This window comes from Adelges cooleyi, unplaced genomic scaffold, assembly GCF_023614345.1.
Source record: "Adelges cooleyi isolate 19-005CV unplaced genomic scaffold, UGA_ACOO_1.1 ACOO_flye_CR_arks_rails_tigmint_CR_PRNA_23, whole genome shotgun sequence".
Classification (NCBI taxonomy): Eukaryota; Metazoa; Arthropoda; class Insecta; order Hemiptera; family Adelgidae; genus Adelges; species Adelges cooleyi.
In genome coordinates, this window is record NW_026095893.1 from 7,853,746 (window position 1) to 7,877,129 (window position 23,384).

General features: G+C 31.8%; 1 protein-coding gene across 1 annotated transcript; it reads left to right on the top strand.

The window, feature by feature from the left end:
* The first annotated feature begins 9,615 nt into the window (after positions 1 to 9,615).
* Positions 9,616 to 15,524, top strand: LOC126835312 (uncharacterized). The gene is made up of 4 exons (XM_050567809.1): positions 9,616 to 10,022; positions 10,077 to 10,132; positions 12,908 to 13,021; positions 13,912 to 15,524. Exons 2-4 carry the CDS (start codon positions 10,109 to 10,111, stop codon positions 15,031 to 15,033), a joined length of 1,260 nt encoding a protein of 419 aa, XP_050423766.1. The 5' UTR covers positions 9,616 to 10,022; positions 10,077 to 10,108; the 3' UTR covers positions 15,034 to 15,524.
* Positions 15,525 to 23,384: the final 7,860 nt, after the last annotated feature.

Here is a 23,384-nt window from a genome sequence, read left to right on the forward strand (position 1 = left end):
CTTTTAAAGCAAATTATCTGAATAACATGTTGAAAAATGATGAAAACTTAATTATCGTCCAACGCTGTGCGATCCCATGCGAACAATGAGACAACGGACCCAAGGCTGCTGACCCATGGGAACCGAAAAATGTACACATCGTACTAACTCTGGACACAGAGCACTTCGCACGGACTGATGCAACCGGCCACAATAATAATTATCATATTATACTATTCTGCATAACATTATATTGTGTTTTCATTTTTCTGTTATAATATTATGTGGGTCTACATATTATTTTAAAACTCACGAATACGCAGTTGTAAAGTAATATTAAGAATTCACTAATAATTTTTCAACTTTATCGAATTCAAAAAGTTTTTTTTTTAATGAAATATGTATACCTAAAACAAATATTTAAGGGTTTGCCCCTGTTAATGTTTGCTACAGGTTAACGTTGTATACTTTATAAAATATCTTGAACAACTTGGTTTGCCGACCTATATAGTTATCCTAACAAGTAGACAGTAGTTCCTCGCAGAACAATGATGGCCTCGAACACGAATTTTCTACTTTAAATACGAAATATTATTATTAACATGTGATGTTCGTTGAATAGTAATATCTGTATACTTTATTTCTTCACACAATTTATTTGAACATCAAATGAATAAGTATTTTGTGTCTGTGCGAACGACAAAACTATTTTTACTTTAATCCCGATTTTTATACATGTATACATGTGCACATACATCCCATATAATATGTGCTTACGTGGACTCTTGTGTGTGATTATGCGACTTATAATATGATATACTCGTAATGCGAATCAAACTCGTTGACCGTTTCCCAAGAGATTTAAATTTACTTGGAGTGGAGTTCCTCGTTTCAATTGAACGCGATTATGCGGTTGGTAAGATACGGTCCTTATAGAAAACGGGCACCCACTTAAAAATGTTGAAGTCACATCACTATTGTTGTATATTATATGGGAACCCATATCCATCCTTTGCATTCAGTGTTTCGAATGGATTAGAGTCTGAAAATCGTTTGCGTTTTTACTTAATTATTATTAAGTCGTCTCGGAAACGTTGAAACGACTGGTATACAAAAGAACACATGTCTTGGTTACAATACAACAATATGTCAATTGAATAAAAGTTAAAAATGTTCTAAACCGGTACTAATACATATATAAACTGAAAAATATAATATAAAATAGAAATTATCGGAATCTTACATAAATTCCTTTACTCTTTTTTTTTATAATGTAGAGTCATCAAATATCGTTTAGAACAGCTCTCCGTACGTTATTGCACAGCAGACCAATATTCTCTGTGTCACACATACAAATGGATATAGATGGATGAAAAAAAAATGATAGGAACTAAATGAATACTATCAATAATTATCAATAGGTACATGTTTTACGGTGTTAAATAATTCCATACAACATTATATTATTATACATTGTGATCCGGTAAATGGTCACACGTCGCGGTATTATATCCGGGATGTCATCACTTCGAATATATTGTAATCTAAAACATTTTACTATATTATAATATAATATTACATTTATCTATATCTATATGATATAAATATTGTATTATTCGCGTTGAATGGTGTAGAGAGGAAAAATGTGCTCGGATAAAAATATTTAATCGATTGAATTTAATTCCTAATCGCATAACAATAGCCGTGCGTCACATTTACATAACATATAAATATTTTAGTAAATACTTTATGGCGCAAAACGTGATTATGATTTTGACCACGTTCACCATGGCAATCGTGCAAAAAAAAAAAATAAGAAAAACCTATTAACCATTAGGCGCTGTGATCATGAGCCATACGTTCTCGCAGTAATGGCCAATGGGAAATATTGTTATAATAGTAATAAAACGGTCACGTGTTGTTTTTGTTTCTTCTTAAATATTAACAAATACATAAATAGTCCTTGAAAACTTAAGCAATAACAATGTAAAGTAAAAAATAGAGTACATATTTGTATAAAATAATTTTCCTTCTGACGGCCCGCATTGTGGTCCATGTTTTCAGAATTTCTTCTCTGACGCTAGAAAATAATTCCAACGTCAGATTCGGGTTCAGCCAAATAAAAAAATCCAATAAATTATCGTATTTCCGTAACTCGTTTCAAAAAAGATCCAAAATTAATAATTTATGTATTAGTCATAACCGTTTGAAATTTTATAATTAAACTAGCTTAGTGTATCCGGCTTTGCTATATTTACAATGTAAATCGTATCCCGTTCCTTCCTTCGCTATCATTCCATCCTATCTATCTAGAATTTGAGCAAGTACATTCAGGGCTTACCCCGAACATAGATCTTTTCTCACTCTTAAGGTTGCTAGAGTTTTTTACCCCTACGCATTTACTTTTCAGGATTCAAATAATACGTGTACCAAGTTGGATCGAAATAAGTGCAGCCGTTTGAACGCCTATAAAGAACATACATACTCTCTGTTAGTCAGACAACATAAACATATTTCCGAGAAAATCCCTGAAAATTAGTTCGATAGTCTTTCTTCTAAAAATACAACAAATCAGTTATCTAATCAATTTGATAAGATTACTTAAATTCTTAACTATATGTTTGAATGTTACAAGGATTTTGCCCCGTACTGCATATTATATACAAAGAGGAGGTTTTTTTTTTTAATAAAAGAGTACATTGTGAAACTTATTATTTCTTCAACCGAAATTATCTTAATGCTAAGCGTATATGTTATTAAATGTACAATAATATTATTTCTTATGATTTTGCAATATTTATTTTACATAATTCTATTTTCGGTTATTTGTGCGATAGAATTAGTCCATTGTGGTATTATCGTAGATCAATGCTTAAAACATGTAGGTATGTTTATACAATTATGATAATATAATGTTCCTAATTATTCAGACCTCTATTGTTCATATAAACAAAAAAAACAAATATTTATTAGAGAGAAGAAAAATCCTAAGGTATAGTTTGAATAACATGATACAGGATGCTGCAAAAAGATCTGACGGTTTTCCGTTAAAAACAAACGGAAAACCGTCAGATCTTTTTACCGCACCTTTTTTTTTTTTCCATAACATTTTACCGCACCCTGTACATGTGTAAAACTTATTAAGAATAACGATACTAATAATATTACGCCAGCACCATAAAAAATCTAGACTATTTTGTTTTATAGTGTAAAAACTAAAACCAACTAAAAAAATATACACGTTAAAAAAAGTATTAAGTGTTTTGTAAAATATATTTTTACTATTTTTAAGACCTTGTAAATTTTCATTTTTACTTTCAACAATCACATGTGTTATATTTTAATATACATTATATAACTTAGTGTAGGGGTCGTTTATGTACGACGTCTCTTGAGTAGATTAGCATTATACTTAACAGTTCTATGAATACGGTTGCATATCGCACTGCACAGCCTAGTCAATAATAATGTTATGTTTACAGATTAAAAATCTCTATTTATTTTGATCTAAAACAGAATATAATCGGGACTTCAGTCATTTAAAAATGTAATTTTAAGACTTCACTGGATTAATTAACGTCGGGATAAAAATAAAAACACTTAGCTGTTACCTGTCAGCAATTTGCAATATCATGCTGAAATATTATGGAATTTAGAATAACTAGAAAATAATGCAATGTTTTCTGCTTATTTTCGAAATTATATTCATTTCTGATGTGGATTAGCTCTAAGAGCTCTTTTGTTGCCTGTTAAAAAAAAAAATATAGCAAAAATACGTACAGTCAAACACGGAAAATAACAAAAACGTATCGAGTCATAATCTCGTATTTTATTATGCACAACCATTATACAATAAATTGCACTAAATACGTGACAGAGTACACGGTTAAGCCCAATTTGCTGTCGCATTCTTTTACATTTAATTCAATTTTGGTTCTCGTCTACGTGAGGATATTTTTAAGATACAATGCTTCGAATACAATTATATTTAAACCGGAATACAGTTCTGCGTTCGAAAAACTACCCCGTGTACATAATATTATGATAATATACCTAATCGGATTATAATGGAAATAATCGAATTTACATATAAATTATTTTTTTATACATAATATAAATATTAGGAAAATAAAAAATACTTAACATTGAGCTAAACGGAAAAACATGGATGCGCTTGTTTGTAAAAGTAAAATATATTACAAATGTATATATATGTATATATACATACACAAGGTAATTAACTTATCGTAACCGCTCAATATCTCACTGGGTTTAAGCTATTGAAGTTATTGAAGTTTCAAGTTCAGGGCAGGAGGAAAGGTGTAGTGTAGTAACTTTATAATATGCACACAATTCCAAACCGCACTTATTAATTTTATTGCGCGCACTTTTCACTCCGTACTTCCCCTCTCGTCCTAACTTTTAAACTCTTATAACTTTAAAAATAGTTATTCAAAACTGGTTATCGACCAGTCATCATTTTTAGTACATTATCTTCAATTAAAGAAGTTAAATAATGTATGCGTTATCATTTAAGTTTCAAAAGTTGCTATAAAAAAAAATAAGTAAGAAGGGGGGTAAAAACAAAAAAAATTGTAAGGAGTATCAAACAAGTTATGCGTTGATTTGTGCACAAGTGTCGAAATCCTATGTTAAATCCTATTCAAACTTTAACCCTTGTGTGGCACGGGTTAAAATTAATATTTTTCTTTTTTTTTTCTATCTTATTTTCATTGTATTAAGAAACTTTTTAGGAGGCGTCGAGATTTAAATACCAAAATCGACTTTTTAAGGGCCACTCTAATATATATATATATATTTGTATTATATTTTACTTTACAAACAAGCGCATCCATGTTTTTCCGTTTAGCTCAATGTTAAGTATTATTTATTTTCCTACATAATAGGTATTTAAAAGTATATTGAAGTACAAGTCAAGTCGAGGTCTAAGGAAGTCAAATGTCTTTAGGAAGGTTAAGTTGTTGTCTCGTTTAGTGCTTTCAGTGTATGATTTCCGATCTATAGTCTGGCTATACGAAGAAATCAGCTGAGTTTTTAAAAGGTTATCGTGGTTAACCTTAAAACAAACATAAATAAATAACATTGTTGTACAATTTTTGAAGATACTATTATTTCTAAAAAAATGACCTAACCGGTTGTCTAATATAATAATATGTGTACTATTTTATTTTACAATGAATAAAGGTTTAACAAACATTTTTGAAATAACCTCTCTAGAATATAATACCTTAGAATCCTAAATTAACTAATTTTTAAAAACTCTAATGCAATATAATCTTAATTCGCTATTATTTTGTTTGTGTAGTCACTACTTATCCTTAACAAATTTATTGCATCGCCATAAGACGAGATCACTTTGTAACAGAAAATATACATATCAGTTAAAAAAACCATTAAATTCTAGTTTGTAAATCTATTCGGTATAATTTTTATTGTATTCAACAACTAAACATGTTTGCCTATTAAGTCACTATTTAATAATAAACGTAGTTAAAATCTGAATCAATACAAAGACGTAATAATAATAATAATGTAAGGGTCATCATATCAAATTGTGTACACTTCATTAGTGTCACGGTAATTTAAGGAGTTACACAACGGATGCGGTTATTAATAATAAAGTAATCACGGTTGCCAATATGATAATAAAGTACCGCAGGTTATGACACTAGACAGATGCTATAATAAAAGCAACAAAATACATATGTATGTAAATGAACAAAACGTTATGTTAAATCTTCAACAGACAATATTGTCCCTTATTTTTTATAAGAATACCTATAGACATTGAAGTATAAACGAAACAATCAAGTGTTCGTTTATAATTTAAGGAAGTACTGTCTACTGTTGTCCAGACACATTGTTTCATCATTGTCATTAATAGTACATACTAATTACTAATAATATTTTCATGTATAGGTGGTCATTAATGTTGGCGTTTAAAACACTTCCTTTCTATTTTCCTTGCCCGTACTTGTCTAGGGTTGCAATGGTTTACCAGAAAACAAACCAGATGAAACTTCAATCAGTATCTATCAGAGGACTTTATGATTTCCTAATGGTTTTACGCATAGCAAAAATCATAGCCCACATATAAAAGTAACTGTAGAACCTTCGAATAATAAATACAAATGGAAAGTTTCGACTCATGAGTAGATACAATTTGCACAGGTTTATTTATTTGATAAAGAAGAAACATTGTATGGTTTCTTTTTTTATTCTTAATTTTTTGTAGCATTATGCGAATATGGTAAATATATGATAATTATATTATTATGTTATTCTCTATTCATTAAGTCATCTTATTACTATTACGGTCGTCGTTTGTTTTGATTTATGTCAAAGCATGTATTTCGAATAAAAGAAAAATTGAAAAAAAATACTTTGACTTGAGCAATAATAATGTATCCGACAATATCAAAACCCTAGGGTACGCGTAATAGAAAATCACTAAAGGAAAATAACCCGAAGTTTCATTTCCGCTTTAATCGACACCCTTATCACTGCCAGAAAGGTGACCGATTCCGAGAAGTCCATGGTTAATGGAAGTTTCTAAAGAGATGTAGGTAAGAATGTAACCCATAAGAGTCAGTCCGAGTTCTCTATGTGGCCCCACTGACGATTTTCTCGATAGCGAAAAAAAATACCTACAACGGATTACTAATATTGATGGATACTATTGTTGTGTTGAAACATTTGACAAAGTTGATTCGGTTGTTCATAAATACTAGTGTCGTATCGTGAAATAAACTTTGTGTCGTCCGATATTAAACACTTAGTAATGGCTGTCCTTTGAAAATGTCGTCGTCGACAAAATCCACTCCTATACGCTTGTCTTGATAACAGGTTCATTAAATCGGCCGGTCTACGAAAAACAATTATCCGGGGTATTAACTCGAAATGGCCTTGTTTCCTGTGCATATCAAATCATTGTATTGAAATCGACCGGATTTTACAAATGATTCCAATAGCTACATAATAAAATAATAGTATGTTTTGTGCTACGGTACCTGGTGTCATGGTGGGTTCACTCGAAGCAGACGCATTTTAATACTATACATGGTGGTGGTTTTTGCGATAGGTATAACGTTAATAGTATAATATATTTAAATGATCAAATGTTTCCTGCGCTGAAACTAATGCCAAAATCGATAGTTTGCGAAATACCAAAAGAAAAATGATCGTTATGATAATAAACGTCTAAGCAGCGCCCGAGGGGAAAACAAACAACGCAGGCACCTAATCGAATTTTGAAATAACCTTCTAAATCGGCCGCAATTAGACATGATCCAATAAACACGGACCTATACATATTACAACCCGTACAATTTCCATTATAGATTTGGACACGCGAAACAATAATCTGCTATAAGACTGATTTGATGTTAAAGTCAGCGGCCGATCTAGGTGAGATCTCTAAGAATTCGCTATCCGGCAGCTATTATCAAAAACTTAATAGTCCTACCGTAGTCGCGTACCTATACTATAAGTTGTCACCTATCGTGTTTTAACGTTGGCGAGCACGTGGCAAAATGGGGTAACCTAACCTAGTTGGGTCGTACTCAACAAAAGATGTCTTTCGGTTATAAACTTCTTCAAAGATCACCGTGTTCATTATAGTCTGTACAGGAAATTCTTAAATCGCGCAATGCCGCCGATGTCGCCCAAGCCGTATTTCGCTCAAGACAGGTAAAATATAAAATAAGGATATGTCAATCTGAAGAGACTTGTATTATGTATCCATTTAATTCCCATATTTTTCATTTATTTCTTAACATTAAAGATTCTTGTAATTCTAGGTGCTTGTATGGTTCTTATGTTTAAATATGTTTGTATCTACTAGTCGTTGTATGGTACAAAGCTGGATATGATGATTAGGTTTACGTTGGTGTAATGTATTTTGTTTTTACTGGAAGACACGACAAAATATGTTGAATTGCCTCTTTGATTTCCTGTAGACATTATCTAGAAGAGGCTTCAAGTATAGATGATAGATAGTTGCATTTCTAACTTTTAGTGTGCTATAACGAAGTACTGTAACATGGTAACGTTATAACTATAACGCTAGTATTATAACGTGCTGGTTTACAGTATGCTGGCTGGGTAATTATTATTACAACATGCACAATATTACTATTAATATAAAATAGTAATGATTCGACGTGTTCTTAGGAAATAAATTATAATAATTGAGTTGCCATCCCATACTGCGAATTGTCGTTCAATCGAAACATAATATATTATTATGACAATACAATACACGACCGTCGTTTTGAAATAATAATTATTGTTAAAAAAAGGAGATATTGCAAACATGCTCCATATATTCCATGTTAATAAAGTAGTTACTTTTTAAATAATTAAAATCTACAATGAGGCGGACCCAGCAGAACAGTAACTAATATCGTACCTACCGTCTACAATACTGTATAATTTATTATCATTTTCAAATGTTAGCATAATATGTATAATAATGTTATTAGTTAAGTTCATACATGGTTTGATATTCAACTTATATTAAGTGGATAATTTTGTATGCTAAATTTTTTGTTATAAAGATTTGTTTATTGTTTGTATTTCTACAAAAAGAATATAAGCGTGAGGTGCAAAGTAGTATGAGTACTTATACAACACCTTAGTAAAGTATAAAAAAATAAATTCCATATCTTACTGTAAAATTGAAATTCTGATTCTCAGAATACCACAAACTGTTTTTCCATTGAATCTTTTGACTGACAGCGTCAATTTACGAAATGTTTTATAAAAGAACAAGGGTTTTGTGAGCTGACTTGACATCTCTTTTTTTCTTGGCATTATTATTTATACCGTGACTACTGATTACTCCGGGTAAACATTTCAGATGTATCTAATATTTAAATGTTTTGAATGAAGAACAACCCGTGTTCAGTTATCATTAGTATAAATTTGCTTTAAGTATTTGAATAAACACAATATTATTTAAATCATTTCATAAAACATAAATATATATTTGGAGAAGTACATATTTGTTAGGCTTAATTCATCTAAAATATGCGTTACATCAACAATGCTGTCTTAGGTATCATTAAACTTGTAACTTTATTAAGATTGGCTCGAGTATTAGTTTGACATTTCGACTTTGTCTGTGCATACTGCATTCCAAACGTTATTTACACAATTACCATAACATGCATAATATATAGGAACTGAAATTATGTACAAACGTGCCGTTATACGCATTGACTATATTATGAAATGCTGTGTACTTAGGTAGGCTTTGCCGGGATGAACTAATTCCTACGATAATAAGCCCGTTTGGCGGTAAATGTACTCTGGACTCTGGGTAGCTCATCGTGGGCGTTTCCATATTTTTTTATTTATAAAATGATAAAATTGTACATTTTTTTTAAGGAAACCACGCATATGTGTTATGTATAATTATGGCAACATCAAAAACCGCATTCGTCGTACTCGAGCGCATGATATTATTATTATTTTTTTTTTTGGCGTGTTCCGCCTATGTCGGCTGATTACATTACGGTGTATCATTGTGTCGTATTGTCCACGTCCACTGTGTATAGATCAGATCTGTTGCCGCCGTTTCTGCCGCTGGTCCTGTCGAAAATATACAGGCAATATAGTGTTATAGGTATATATATATATATATATACAAACGTTAGCAACAGCAGCTGGAAAACGCGGGCAGGCAATACAATAATGTCAGAAGACGTAACCGCCCGTCTATCTGGGTGGTTATGTTTTTGAAAAAAAAAAATGTTTTTTACGCCGTCATTCTTCATGTCATTATGTCACGGGCCGCCGCGAAGGTAAGGAAAATCCGAATGTGGGGCGACGCCGATAAAGAATGGGGGGAAAAAATAACCGATACATAATTAACGGACCCACGCCGATGTCCGTCATAGACCGTATCACCTCTACTCCGGGAAATTGTCCGGGAACCGTGTTAAGTCGAGACGCGACCGCCGCATAGGAAAATTCGACACATTCGCTTGCCGTCATCATACCGGGCCCGTGTAGTTCTTGTATGCTTTTAGTGGATATACTATTGTAACGTACTCTACACAACCAACTTACAGGTTCGACCCGCAGCAGCACATTCGCCGACAAAATGAAGTCCGCACAAGCAAGCCGAGTAAGTTTGGTCCGGCATCCGCTTTAACTGTTTAATGGACAAAATGTAAAACCATATATACCTATGATTAAACGAAATGTAATTAAATATTATTATTAGTACTGGAAAGCATACTGTGCCCTGCTAGGCAAAAGTGCTGTAACTAAAAAAACGAGTTAGCTACAGAAAATGACTACAATTGTTTTTTTTTTTTACTTGGTTTATTCGTTTTTTTACAAACAAATCTTTCGGGTTACGGCACTTTTGCTAACCAGGGCAGCGTAGATCACATTCATCAAATTATCTTACTAATGCTGGGTTGCACAAAACTTTATGGGCTCCATAAACCGTATTTGGACTAACCACAGTGATCCCTATAGACTATATGCAATAAACTAAGTTATGTGCGACCTAAATTTATACAAATGTCGATTGCGATGCTATCTAACTTTTAAAAATATACTTTTTCATAGGGTAAACGAGATGTGTTCATTATGGGAAACACAAAATTACATTTCACTTATAAAAATTTTAATGTGTGTTATTATTTTGTCTCTAAAATCCTGACAATTTTTTTCTCTTAATACTAATTAATTTATATTTTTATTGTTTAATTATCTACTGTACTTTTACCGTCGGGGTGTTGATATATTTATAAATTAAAAACTAAAAATTTTGTTGGGAGATATGTTTTTTGATTAACAATAAGTATACATAAATTAGTATAGTATAAAAATAACAAATAAGACTAAATTGAAATAAACATCGTTGTATTAGGCAAACGGCAATACCTCGTTTCATCAATTTTTTCAATAATAATGTTTTACTATATTTCTGTTTAAACCTTATTTGGCGGTATTATAAAATAGTCTGTGTATATAACACATAATATTTCTCGCTAAAATTAAAAACTGAAAATTCGTAATTAAAATGATGGTGTAATATCAGATATATTTTTTCATGTTCCTAGAAAATTCAAAATTTATAGATACAAGGTGTTTTCGTTTGTCTAACTGTATTTGTATGTTTTTAATGTTCTATGTAAAAAACAAATAGGTTTTTTTTAAATACAATTACATATTAACTTTCAGTTTTATTAAAATAATTAGACTTTACGCTTTTTAATTAAATAAACACAACAGACATTATGCTCCCATTTGGAAGACTCGCAGTTTGACTATTAATAAATATTAGGGAAGATGGGTAACTACGTCATTATACAAACTGCGACAAAAATGATAAGATACATTCCACAAACTATAACAATTTATTTTGTATACCTATACTATAAAATATACTATAATATATATATATACCGAATACCGAACACGACTGTTATGTTGTAACATGTATTATTATAGACATATGGTGTGCACATATAGTCAATAGGAGTAAAAGTGTAAACATTTTAAAACAAATTTTAAAAATACTTTCAGTTTTGAAATATAAAAATTTATCATTATTTTACAAGGCATTTCGTTAATATTTCTTTCAGAAATGTTTTGTTTAATACTATTACTCACGGCTTGAAGTTCAAATGTTGTATCTGGTTCGTGATTATGTATCAAAAATTGTTTTTCTTGAAGAATTATATTTGCATTTTTTTATTTGAGAGCATGACTATGTTTTATAACCACTTTTTTTAATTCAATTCATTCAAATTTAAAAAATTTTAACACTATTAATTGCTTGCCATTCTGGCTAAACATCGTTGTGAATTTCTAACTAAATAAAAACCCGTTTACTGTTGTCTTTATATAAAATACAAATTAAATATTCTATGACATGACACATGTACTTCTTCTACTAACTAATGTCGCGGTTTGTAGAATGTATCTTATCATTTTGTCGCAGTTTATATAATGTTTAATTTTGTTTTATAGAAAAAGGATAATTTTAGCGCAGTTTACATACAGCCGATATTAGATTATGCACCTTAAGATTAAGTGGATTGTTTAAATGTATAATATTCACTTATAGTTCACTTTAATTTTTATGTGAACATCAAATGTAGGTGAAAAGTTTAGAAGTTGATAAAAAGTTGTGTAATGTATAAAAACAATAAATGGGCCATATTTTTGTTATGTTATTCAAAGCTTTTCAAATCATCTTATGTACTTCAATAATCAAAATTTTAAATATTTATTGCACTTTTTTTTACATTAAATTTTACTCATAGCCTGAAGTTTGGGGGTTATCGTTAATCTAATAAGTGCTATAATTTATTATATTTATCATAACAATGAGCTATAAGGTAAATAATATTACCTATGTATACAATATATTCAACACTATAATATTAGTTTCTAAATTAAAAAGTAGTTCGGTTATTAAATGTATCAGTAGTATCTGGTCAGCTGTTGTAGTATAGACGCTATTATTACTTTTAATAATGAACCGTTACATCCAGTGTCTCTGTGTGTACAATACCAATAATAGTTGTACCTATACATAATATTATTAAAGCGTGTTTCATACTTATATTTAATTACGATTGACGCATATAGTTATTGTGCAGAGCACAATATTGTTGAATTACCTATTTCGAGGTTCTTAGCTTTCCCGAATCCAAACAGAGGACACTCGATAATAGTTTGTTTACATAACAGCTATATTATACTGGATAGTTATGTGATTAATGAATCCCATACCATATAGTATACAATATTATTATTGTTGTTAAAATATGCGTTATGTTTGGTCTAGGTTTTGGTAATTAAGTGTTACTAGTATAGTATTACCTTTTTTCCGACTTGGTAGGTATAATGTAAATAATAATAAAAGTATCGTTTTTAGTCTGTCGGTATGTTCATGATCATCACAACGGGACTACCGATGGTACTGTGTCAATACTACAGCGAACACGGCGGTGACGGTCATCATGCAGAACCACAACACGATGACCATTATGTGAGTAACAATATTATTAGTACAATCTTCTGCTTTTCCGCCTTATACCACACATGACTTGAACGGTGAACCACACCTCGAGGACGCTAAATGCTGGAAAATTGAACACACATGTTTATAAGCCCAAACTTAGTCAACATAAACAATAGTCACACCTTTTTTTCGGGCTAACCACGATGTTGTTTTGTGTTTGATTAAATTTACCAAGGGTAGATTGTTAATTTTTCTTAGTACAACCAAAAAGGCATCGTCGATAGTAGTCTTTCTTGTATCTTCATACGCACATACGACGGGCGGGAGACAGGTAGACGAGAAATCCGATCATAATCGAGCAACGATCGACGAACGAAGTATCCGGCTGGCGCGGGTAGACGTGCGGTGCTGGGCCCGCGCGTATGTCGATATCGGCGAATTTTAAATGTCTGTAACTTCTAAACTAAGTGCGAGCGGGGCAAAATTTTTACATATTCGTAGTCAGCATGAAAAATTCTATCGATTTAAAAAAAAAAAGGGTGTCTGGTAAAGTAGATTTACACCGGTACTTCCACAATATCTATCTAATTTTATCAATGCAGTGAAACATATATGAAATTTTTTTTTTTTAAATATTCATATTGTAATACGTAGAATTATATGAGAAAGATAATTTTGAAATTCCCATTACAAAGAGAATTTATGATGTTACAAACAAATTATATTTGCCTAGAACCGGAAAATGCTGATGTATTTTTTCAATCGATGATCACTATTACCTTCATTCTCTATACTGTTCATGTTTAGTAGTTCTTTGATTTCAGGCTGCACTTGAATTTTATCGAGTTTCATGTGTAATGTAATTTGGTGACGGTCGGTTAGTGGGTTAATGTCGGGGTCACCCGTTTTCTTTCTAGGTGGCACCACTGTACAAGTACGGCTATTGGGTGCACGACCCCAAAACCAAGGACATCAAGAACCACTGGGAGCACAGAGACGGCGATGTGGTCCATGGTTCATATTCGCTTTTGCAGCCGGACGGACACATGCGTATCGTCGAGTACACGGCTGATAAACACAGCGGGTTCAACGCAAACGTCAAGTACGTGTACGAGGGCGGATCAGACAAGTACGGCTCGTCGGATCAATTCGACTTCGGGTCGAACCATCTGGAAGAGGCGCCGGTGGTGTCGCACACGGCTGGCCTCAAGCAGCCCATGAGCAAATACTACAAGAAGCCTAGGGCCGAGCAACCCGGATTCTACAAGAAGTCGGCACCCGAGCCGTCCGGTCACTACAAGAAACCGGCAAACATAAACGTAGAACATAGGTCGGCAAAACCTTCGACGGGAGCATCGCCGGCTGGATACAAAAACCAGCGGCTGGAGCACTTGCAACACGCGCAGCAGCAGCCACAGCAGTCGGTCGATTATAGACCAAACCCGTTGGAACAATTTGCCAAGTATCAGCAGGCCAACCTGGATGTGCCCCAACAGTTGGCCGGGTTCGGCTACCTAGACCAGGGGGGGTCCGACCACTTGGAATCGGCGCAAGCCCCACCTCCCCGTCGGTACAACGATCAGCCTACTCATCACGAGGCCACGGGTATCCAACACGAGTCGTCCGAACCTAGCCGAGTGCAAGTGAACCGACCCACGCAGCAAACCGGCAACTCCTATCAGTCGTCCGAAGAAAAACCGTCCAAGTTGCTGAGACAGTTGGAGGCGCCGCATGATTTCAGCGATTACTCGCAGGAACAAGAGACGGACGAGAAAGACGATATCAAAATACAAAAACAACCGTTGCGAGAGTACCATTTCGAAGAGCCTTACCCGTTCGAAAATTCTGCCAACGAAGGACTTAAGCATCAAAAAAGGCATTCGGTCGAGTCGTCCAGTGAGAACACCTCCAACCCCGCAGCAAAGAGTTCGCCGGTAAACAGTTCCCCGGCAAATAGTTTCCCAACAAGTAGTTCCCCGGCAAAGAGTTCGGAAGAATCGCCACAGTTATACGATGATTACTTTTATACCTATTACTAATGAGCTTATAATATAAGCGCCTCGATTCGGGCTGACGCCGTTAGTCGCTTTCGAGGTAAACCTGAAGACCAAAGGCAAAAAAAAAAAACGAGAGATTCGTTATTTTCATTATTAAAAAGTTACCGCCAACAATTGTTTTGAACGCATTACACCGCTTTATCAAGACTGTAGTCCACATTCCTATTGTTACCACTATTATTATGTGTACCTATTGTTATTTTTAATTTGTCGACAAATATTTGTACAGTATTATTACGTTGATCTAATTATAATTATTGTTATTCGTCTCTGGAAAACAAACACTCGACTTAGGTTTAAGCAACGCACAATCAATATATTATCATAAAATCTAAATTTTGTATTATCAGAGGAGTTTGTGTGCCTCAAGCAAATTTTTACATAATAAGACTTTCAGCCATCTAGAGTCAAGACAAAAATAAAAAATAATTATTTGTTAATTAATACTAAATTTTGCTTTCAAATAAGATTCTGTTTAATTTTTAAAAAAGACGTTATGTATCTGTAAAAAATTATATTCGTCAAAAATTGTGTAAATAATAATTATTAATGTTTTTAAATATTCCTGGGTTTTTTTTATTTATTACTGTTGAATTGCGATGTATCTTATTGTACGCGATAGGCAAAAAAGAGTAAGATTTAAGTTAGTCGAAGAAGTTATACATTACACGATTTTCAAGAAATATGCGGTTTAAATTTAAATTAGATTTACAGTGAACAATTATGTAGAAATCTATTCTGGTTTTGATTACTGGTATAAAACTCAGCTTAAGTCTAATGGCACAAAAATATTAAAATGAGACTTTACTCTTATATTTTGGTTGACCTCAAAACTTTAAATAATGTATTGGTCTTCTTTTTTTACAAAACAAAATCAAGTATATAACTTTAACAGCCATCTAAAAATTATTGATGGAATATACATTATTAATTTTATTTTATAATAATGTATCTTTTATACATCGTTATCAGTATTATAACGAGAAAACTTTTTTATTATTATTATTATTATTATCTTTATTCAGTATTCCACATTACATAGTATAATTTAATACAAAAATAATACAATACAATTGAATATTGATACGTATGCCAACTGAGCTAAATTGCTCGTATCTGACAAACGGAGTTCTAATAACAAGACGTACATATTATAATAACAATAATAATGAAAGCACAACACAATCATATTGGAAAATAATAATATAATAATATACAATAACTTAATTTCTTACGACCAATATGTTAATTATTATTATTATAATAATAATCTTTAATAATGGAAATAAATTCCAGTTACAATCAAATTAATTAACAGTAGGTATATGAGGGAATAATACATTAGTATAGAAGAATTCCATAAAATATATAATTTATAAAAATCAATGATGTAACTTTTTATAAATATGAAATAACAAACAATACAACAATCATAATTAAAACCAAAATCACAATGAAAAAAAAAAATAAATTCAAATAAAAATTATATTGACTAGATTCAATATTTGACAAATTAAATAGAGTAGTGTTAATCATTTTACATTTTTTAATTAAATTTCCTGCAGACATAAGAATATTTTCAGGAGTGTACAGCATACATTTTGAGTTAATAATCGAAAGATAAAATACTGATTTATTTCTAGAATTATTTGAGTTATCCTAAAGTTTAGGCGCTCGAGAAGTTGAGGACAATTAATAATAATATGTAGTAATTATATTAAATTATATTTACAATTTAAAGAATACAATTTTTTTTGGTTATTATTTAAAAAAAATTATAGGTAATATCGTATTCAGAATATGGAACTCTTTCAACACGGCATTCATATGATAAATATCTTAAAAGGGTTTTTTTGACAGCAAAAAAATGCTAATTCTGTGCGATATTGTCAGTATGCCAAATTAATGAGACTGTGTAGTCAAAATGAAACCGAACTAATGTGAAGTATAGAAGTGATGCCAGCAGGATCTGGTGGTTGATTTAGCATTCAGATTAATAGAGCAAAATTCATTAAAACATTCAATTTAGAAATATATACAGAGTTGAGTAATCAAGTTTGTTAATGTTATAAATGTTTAATATACTTGATTTATATTCGTTAGAAAAGTGGGATTTAATTAAATTAACAATACCAATACCAGAGGTAGCTTCCTTTTTCAAGATAAGACTTAGATGCAGCCAATTATATTTATAATTTTCTGGTAATCATTCAAATATTCATAACTCGTCGGTATGGTAAAGTTCTGGCAACGGGCCAGTTCAATCTATACAATAATCGAACGAGGTGGCTGATTTGGAACCAATAGAATACAACACAAGTTTTATAAAAAGTGTTAGAAGATTTAAATTTGAGAAGAGTTTAATATTAACATCGAATGTCTAACAAATTGTTTGATTACTTAGTTTTACAACTTATGGTACCTAAACTTTTATTGTATACCACTCGTCCATTTTAAATCAATAATTTCAAGTGGATAATTGTATCCAGCGTTCAAATATAAGCGCAATTCAAGTTTGCTTATTATTTTTACACCAATAGAACTTCGTCAATATTTAAATGTTTACCTAGATGTTTTATTGTCAGAAGCAAAAAATATTTTCAACTGTATTTATATAGATAGATAATGACAATGTAACAACCAGCAACACTAATTTACCCGCATATCTGGATTTCACTGTAATAAAACCATTCCTAAAAGAAAGAGAATGTTAAATTCACACACAAGTGTTGTTTAGATAGTAGTATACTTAATATTTGGTAAGATCATCGTCGAAAAAACTTGAACACAGTTTGGAATAATATTTAACAAAACACATATTGTATTATTATATTATACAAAATAATGAAATGGATGCGAAAGAAAATTAAAATAGGTGAAATGGAAAAGTGTTGAGATAGATGAGATAGGATAATACTATATATATATATTAGTATGCAGACTTACCGTTGTTGGTTTAAATTTTAATACTTCAACCAACAACGGTAAGTTTGGATACTGAACGGCTACACTTGTTTTCAAGTACTGAACCAATTATATACATTGTATTGGCATTATTGACGCAATACTTTCTATCTTGATGTAAAAATTGACGTAAAGCCGAAGCCTATTAGAAAAAAAACAATAAAAAACGCTTAAAACCTAAGCAAGAGCTTAAAAAATAGATTTTAGTTTTATTTCAAAGCCGGTCGATAATCATTATTTAAGGTAGTGTGATCAATTAATGTCTTGACTAATTTTTATCAGCCTCTGTTTGGTAAACAAATTCTATTTGGTAAACAAATTCTACTTGGTATTGAACGCTTTATACTACAGAGTCGCCGACGACTAGATTTTGACGCTGTATTGACTCTTAACTGCGGATATCACCGAGTATGCTGAGTAAAGTATAAATACTAATCAAAGGACGCCCTATTCATACTGCTTTTGGAATGTTGCTCTGGAATGTCGATCCTTATAGTATGTAAGCAACGGCAATTATTACGAAATAAGTAGGTAACTGGTACTTGACGAATAAGAAGAAACAAATACAGGAACACCGAAGACAAGCTTTTGTGTTATTTGTTGTTATTTTTATTATTGTACAGCTATTATATTATTATGTACGCCTACCGGACGTGCATAGTTATAGCATCCTATGATGCTGTTGCTCGGTCTAGTTGAGCAGGCCATGTCGTTTTCACTACTGTATTGATTTACTATTCAATCCATCTTTCAAGTACTCAGTGTTCACCAAAATTATTCACCTAATTGAATAGCTAATTTCGAAAAGATTTCATGTCTCTAAAATTAAATTTTACAGGAAACGAAAATAAAAGTTTTTTTTCTAAGTACACGGAATGTATCACTTCCCTCAAATATAATACGTTTTTAGCTAAGTTTATCTCTGTATAGTTAAAAGTGGTTGACACTAAAATAATACACTAAAAGATTAGCTTTAAATTAATTGTGTGGCGTATGTGATATTTTGCCTACTAAAATTGTAACCTAAGAACTATTAACAACTAATATGACTAGGGTATACCATTGGCACAAGTTGAACAAAATGTCCTAATGATATACGTTTATAAACAAAATATTTAAATTATTGCGTTATTCAAAGCATTTCTACTTTGCTTATTATTACTTCGCTTTAAATGCTGAAGTTAAGATACATAAATTAAAGTTCATAACTCATAAGTCATATACTGGACAAATATTTGACTCACATATAGTCAGGGGTGGGCAGTATCAAAAGTGCAAGTACTTAAAATACTTCTTGTAATTGGATTTTTGTTTAACTAAATTTCTTGTATTTTGTATCACAATTTTAAAATACAAAATACATTGTACATTGCCCTTTGTCTCGCACCAAAACCGACACGAGGCAGAGCTTCTGTCGAAAGTCTTTTATATTTGCTAGTTTTACTAGATCTAAATTATCCAATGAAGTATTCGAACAGCTAATGTTCCTAAAAATCAACCAAAATGCTCAAGCTGCTCAAAATGTAGAACAGAAATTAGAATGCAATATTACTTCATGATAATACGAATAAATTGTGATATTTTTATACGTATATATTGGCTAGTGTATATTAATTGTTACGAACTAGTCACGTTAATTGTTTTTCTTGTAAATTTATTGGCTTTTTGGGAAGGGATCTGAACCTTTTTGCCGTGCGCTCAGATTATAGTGTATGGTGTACATCTGTGTGATGGATATTTTGCGTCGTCGCGTCCATTGACTGAACGATATGCTTAGGAATTCAGTTTTGAAAATGCACGCGATTGTCCTTTACGACGGCGTAGGACATGCATCAAAAAAATAATAAAACATATTACATCAAGTAATATTGCATAACCAACGTATATTAAAATATGGTTTTTCATGCTGTTTGTCCGGTGTACCTTATTGGAGTGATCGTTCACATAATAGCTCGTTTGACCATTACCGTAACCAATTCGCGACGTGTGTGATGACCCTAAAAATACATTTTCCGAGCTCATAATAATATTTTTCATTAAACGGTACGCACTAAACGATTTTCCATAGTCCAACGACCGTGTATTAATATTTCCAGGAAGGAGCCGCGATAACATAGTATTACAAAAAATGTTTTAAATTAAAACCATGGTCGCCTAACCGGTGGCGTTTTTACAATATTCTTTTGAAGGGGAGAGGGGTAATATGTAACAAAAAACATTTCCCCTGGCTCCCTTATGTGAACTATATATTTTTTTTCAAAAAAAAAAAAAAATATATATTAATTCAATTTTTATACATTAAACTTATAAGTCGCTTTGATACTTATTTTGAAACTCGAATCACTTTTTTTACAATACAATTAAAATTAAATTTTTATTGTATTAAAATATATTTATTTTTTTGCAGTTAGTTAAAATTTCATCAGAATAGATGAAGATTAACAATGCATGTGTAATTTTTAAAAATGAGTAGCATAATACTGTAGTATTATAGGCACAAATCCCCAAGTTGCTAAGAATAATGAAGCACCTAAGATCAAAGGAAAATGTACATTTAATGCTTAAAGGCTTATAAAATATAATATATAGTTAGTAATATAATATTTAGTTACACAGTTGTTATTTTATACTATTTATATAACTGGAACGTTGATTACTACGTTTTATATAAAAAGGAATCTTGAGACTAAGCTGTTTTTTATGTAGTATACCCATTAGGTCAAAAAGAACATTGTTATTTTTTCTCTGTGATTAAACAAATATTTTTTCACAGCCAATTAATAAATTAATTTTTAGTTACAAAAAAAAAAGTGTTTTGCAGTCTATATAGTAATTGATTTATTTAATTTGTAATCAGGAATATACCATTTTTAGTGCAAAATAAATATTATATATTAAGGCAGTTTTATAACATTTCATCGTTTATGTAGCTTAGATGTTGTACAGCTCTTCTAATTTAGGACATCCGTGTTTCTTTCATACGTCATGTATTTTTTTTTATATATTATATATAAATTTCACCAACAATCCCCGTGGGTATTACGAAATGTAATGCCTATGTCTTGGGCATAATCTTAGGTCATGATTTTCTGTAAATGGCAATTACAAATGGCCTCTCGAGCAACAACACGTACTTGCGTCCGAACAGTTGCCGTCCACATAATAATTATCGGGTCGTGATACGAGAAAAAGAAACGACATAATAATTGAAAGTATTTTTCTGCACAATAGTTCACAATCTAGTTTTCATTATCGCGCGCCAGCTAGTGTGTGTGTGTGTGTGCGTGTATATGCCAACAACAGTGTCAATGATGGATGACAATAAATACTACGAGATATTCTTTAATGTTTTGATGGATAGCTGTCCGCTTTAATACGACCGAGACTGTATTTTACGCTACAATTTGTTCGAAATGTCAAGTACGTCCGGTGCTTTGATACAGGTCCTAAATAAAATTAGTTATTACTTATTATAGTACGTTGTGCCTCCTTGGAAAACCACTTGTCTCGTTTTCCCCGATCTAACATTTTTCTCTCTCGAAATAGTCATGCTCAATCTTGCTCGTCAATATTATGTTCGTTGATCTCGTGATGATAACAGCTGACTATCGTCGCGTCATTATACTACAAACAGCAGCTTTTGCTCACATATTAAGACGATGCGGTAACACGTCAGTTGTCAGACGTTCGATTTAATAGCAGTCGATCGATCAAACGGATTGCTTTACCACCGTGTTCGTTCATCAACGGATAAACTAGATTAAGTACAAACCGACGTGCGATCCTTGGAAACACTACTGATACACGTCGTTGTTTCCATCAGCATCGTTTTTGTGTGCATTACAATCGATTGCCTACTACTCTGTTAAGTGGTTTAATCCCTAATTTATGTCACGATGAAGTACTTGAATATGAGTATGTTCACTACGGCCTTGAGACAACCGCAATGCAATATCATAATAATAATAATATCGAGATGTTGCCTATACGAGTATGTCGTTGCTGGCCCAATGTAAACGGAATCCATTAGATACCCCTTGTATAATATACATCTCTGAACACTTGACATGAATTTTCTAAGAATTATTTCATAAACCCTAGGCCGGGCAATGGAACGCGACCGTGTTGGTTTATTTACTCACATGTCCACTCACTCAGCCATTGTTATTCCCATTAGCTGTTTCATCATGTCCCGTGTTTAAAACGATCTAAACATAAGTTGATTTCGGCGCAACGTTAAAAGTAACCTTGGGACTATTACCTTTACTTGCGACTTGGGTCTAGAGAGACCAACCTAACTTTTGGAAAATTAACTATAAAGTTTGTATTTTCCGTAAGGTTCAATATTAATTTTATTACAAAACTCTTGTCTCAGGAGTGACATTTCTTATAAAATATTAAGTGTTTTAGTCAACCATGTTTGTTTTCAAAATTTAACGTTGGTTCTTAACTCTAATAGAAAAAGTTTGCTCTCTCATCTAATAAATTGCCTTCGGCTATTCCTCCCTTGATCACTCTCTTCTTTTAAACTCCCGTTGTCCTTCGGTTATCTTCCTCCTAAAATCCTGAACTAAAGCTGGTTTTCTTATTTGATTGTTTTCTTTTTGCGTGTTTTACAAAATTAGACAAATGAAACAATACCAGACGAATGGAATATAGGCAGTATCTGCCCAATTTACAAAAAAAAAAAATCCATGGAAAACGAACGATTATAATGGACGAAACTAGAATCATGGAATTAAATAGAAGCCTTATACTCGCTTTCGCAGATGATATAGCGATCTTTGGAGATACTCTAGAAGAAGTGATTGAGACTACTATGAAATTAATCCAAGCTGATGGGATTAATCGTCAGTGGGGAAAAAAACTAAATACATGAGAGTCTCTTAAGATAAAAACATTGTAGGTGGTATTATTATTAATAATAAAATTAAAATTGGTCAATACACATTTGAACGCGAGGATAGCTTCAAATACTTTGGGACGCTAATTAACAGTAAAAACGGCATGCTCCAAGAGATACAACAAAGAATCAATAACGCCAAACGGGCTTATTTCTGAATAGTAAGATTATTTAAATCAAAACTACCCTCTAGAGAATCGAAAGTAAGATTATATATAGAATACATAAGACCTATCTTGACTTATGGGTGCGAGGCATGGGCTACGACCATAAATTTCATTTTTAATTAATAAAAACACATTATTATAAATAAAAAAACGTTGTTATTCTATAAAATGGTCGTTTTTACACTATTCATAAATTTGACTAGTCGATAACCAGTTTTGGATAATTACTTATAATGTTATTACAGCTTAAAATGTACAGCTGTACAATATTTATTTCGCATTGGTGCAATAGATGTGAT

Excerpts from the sequence above, each read along its gene's own strand:
- LOC126835312 (XM_050567809.1), top strand. The coding sequence starts at position 10,109 with ATGAAGTCCGCACAAGCAAGCCGA. Across the intron at positions 10,133-12,907 it reads AGTCCGCACAAGCAAGCCGA|TCTGTCGGTATGTTCATGAT; the intron begins GTAAGTTTGGTC and ends TATCGTTTTTAG. Across the intron at positions 13,022-13,911 it reads CACAACACGATGACCATTAT|GTGGCACCACTGTACAAGTA; the intron begins GTGAGTAACAAT and ends TTTTCTTTCTAG.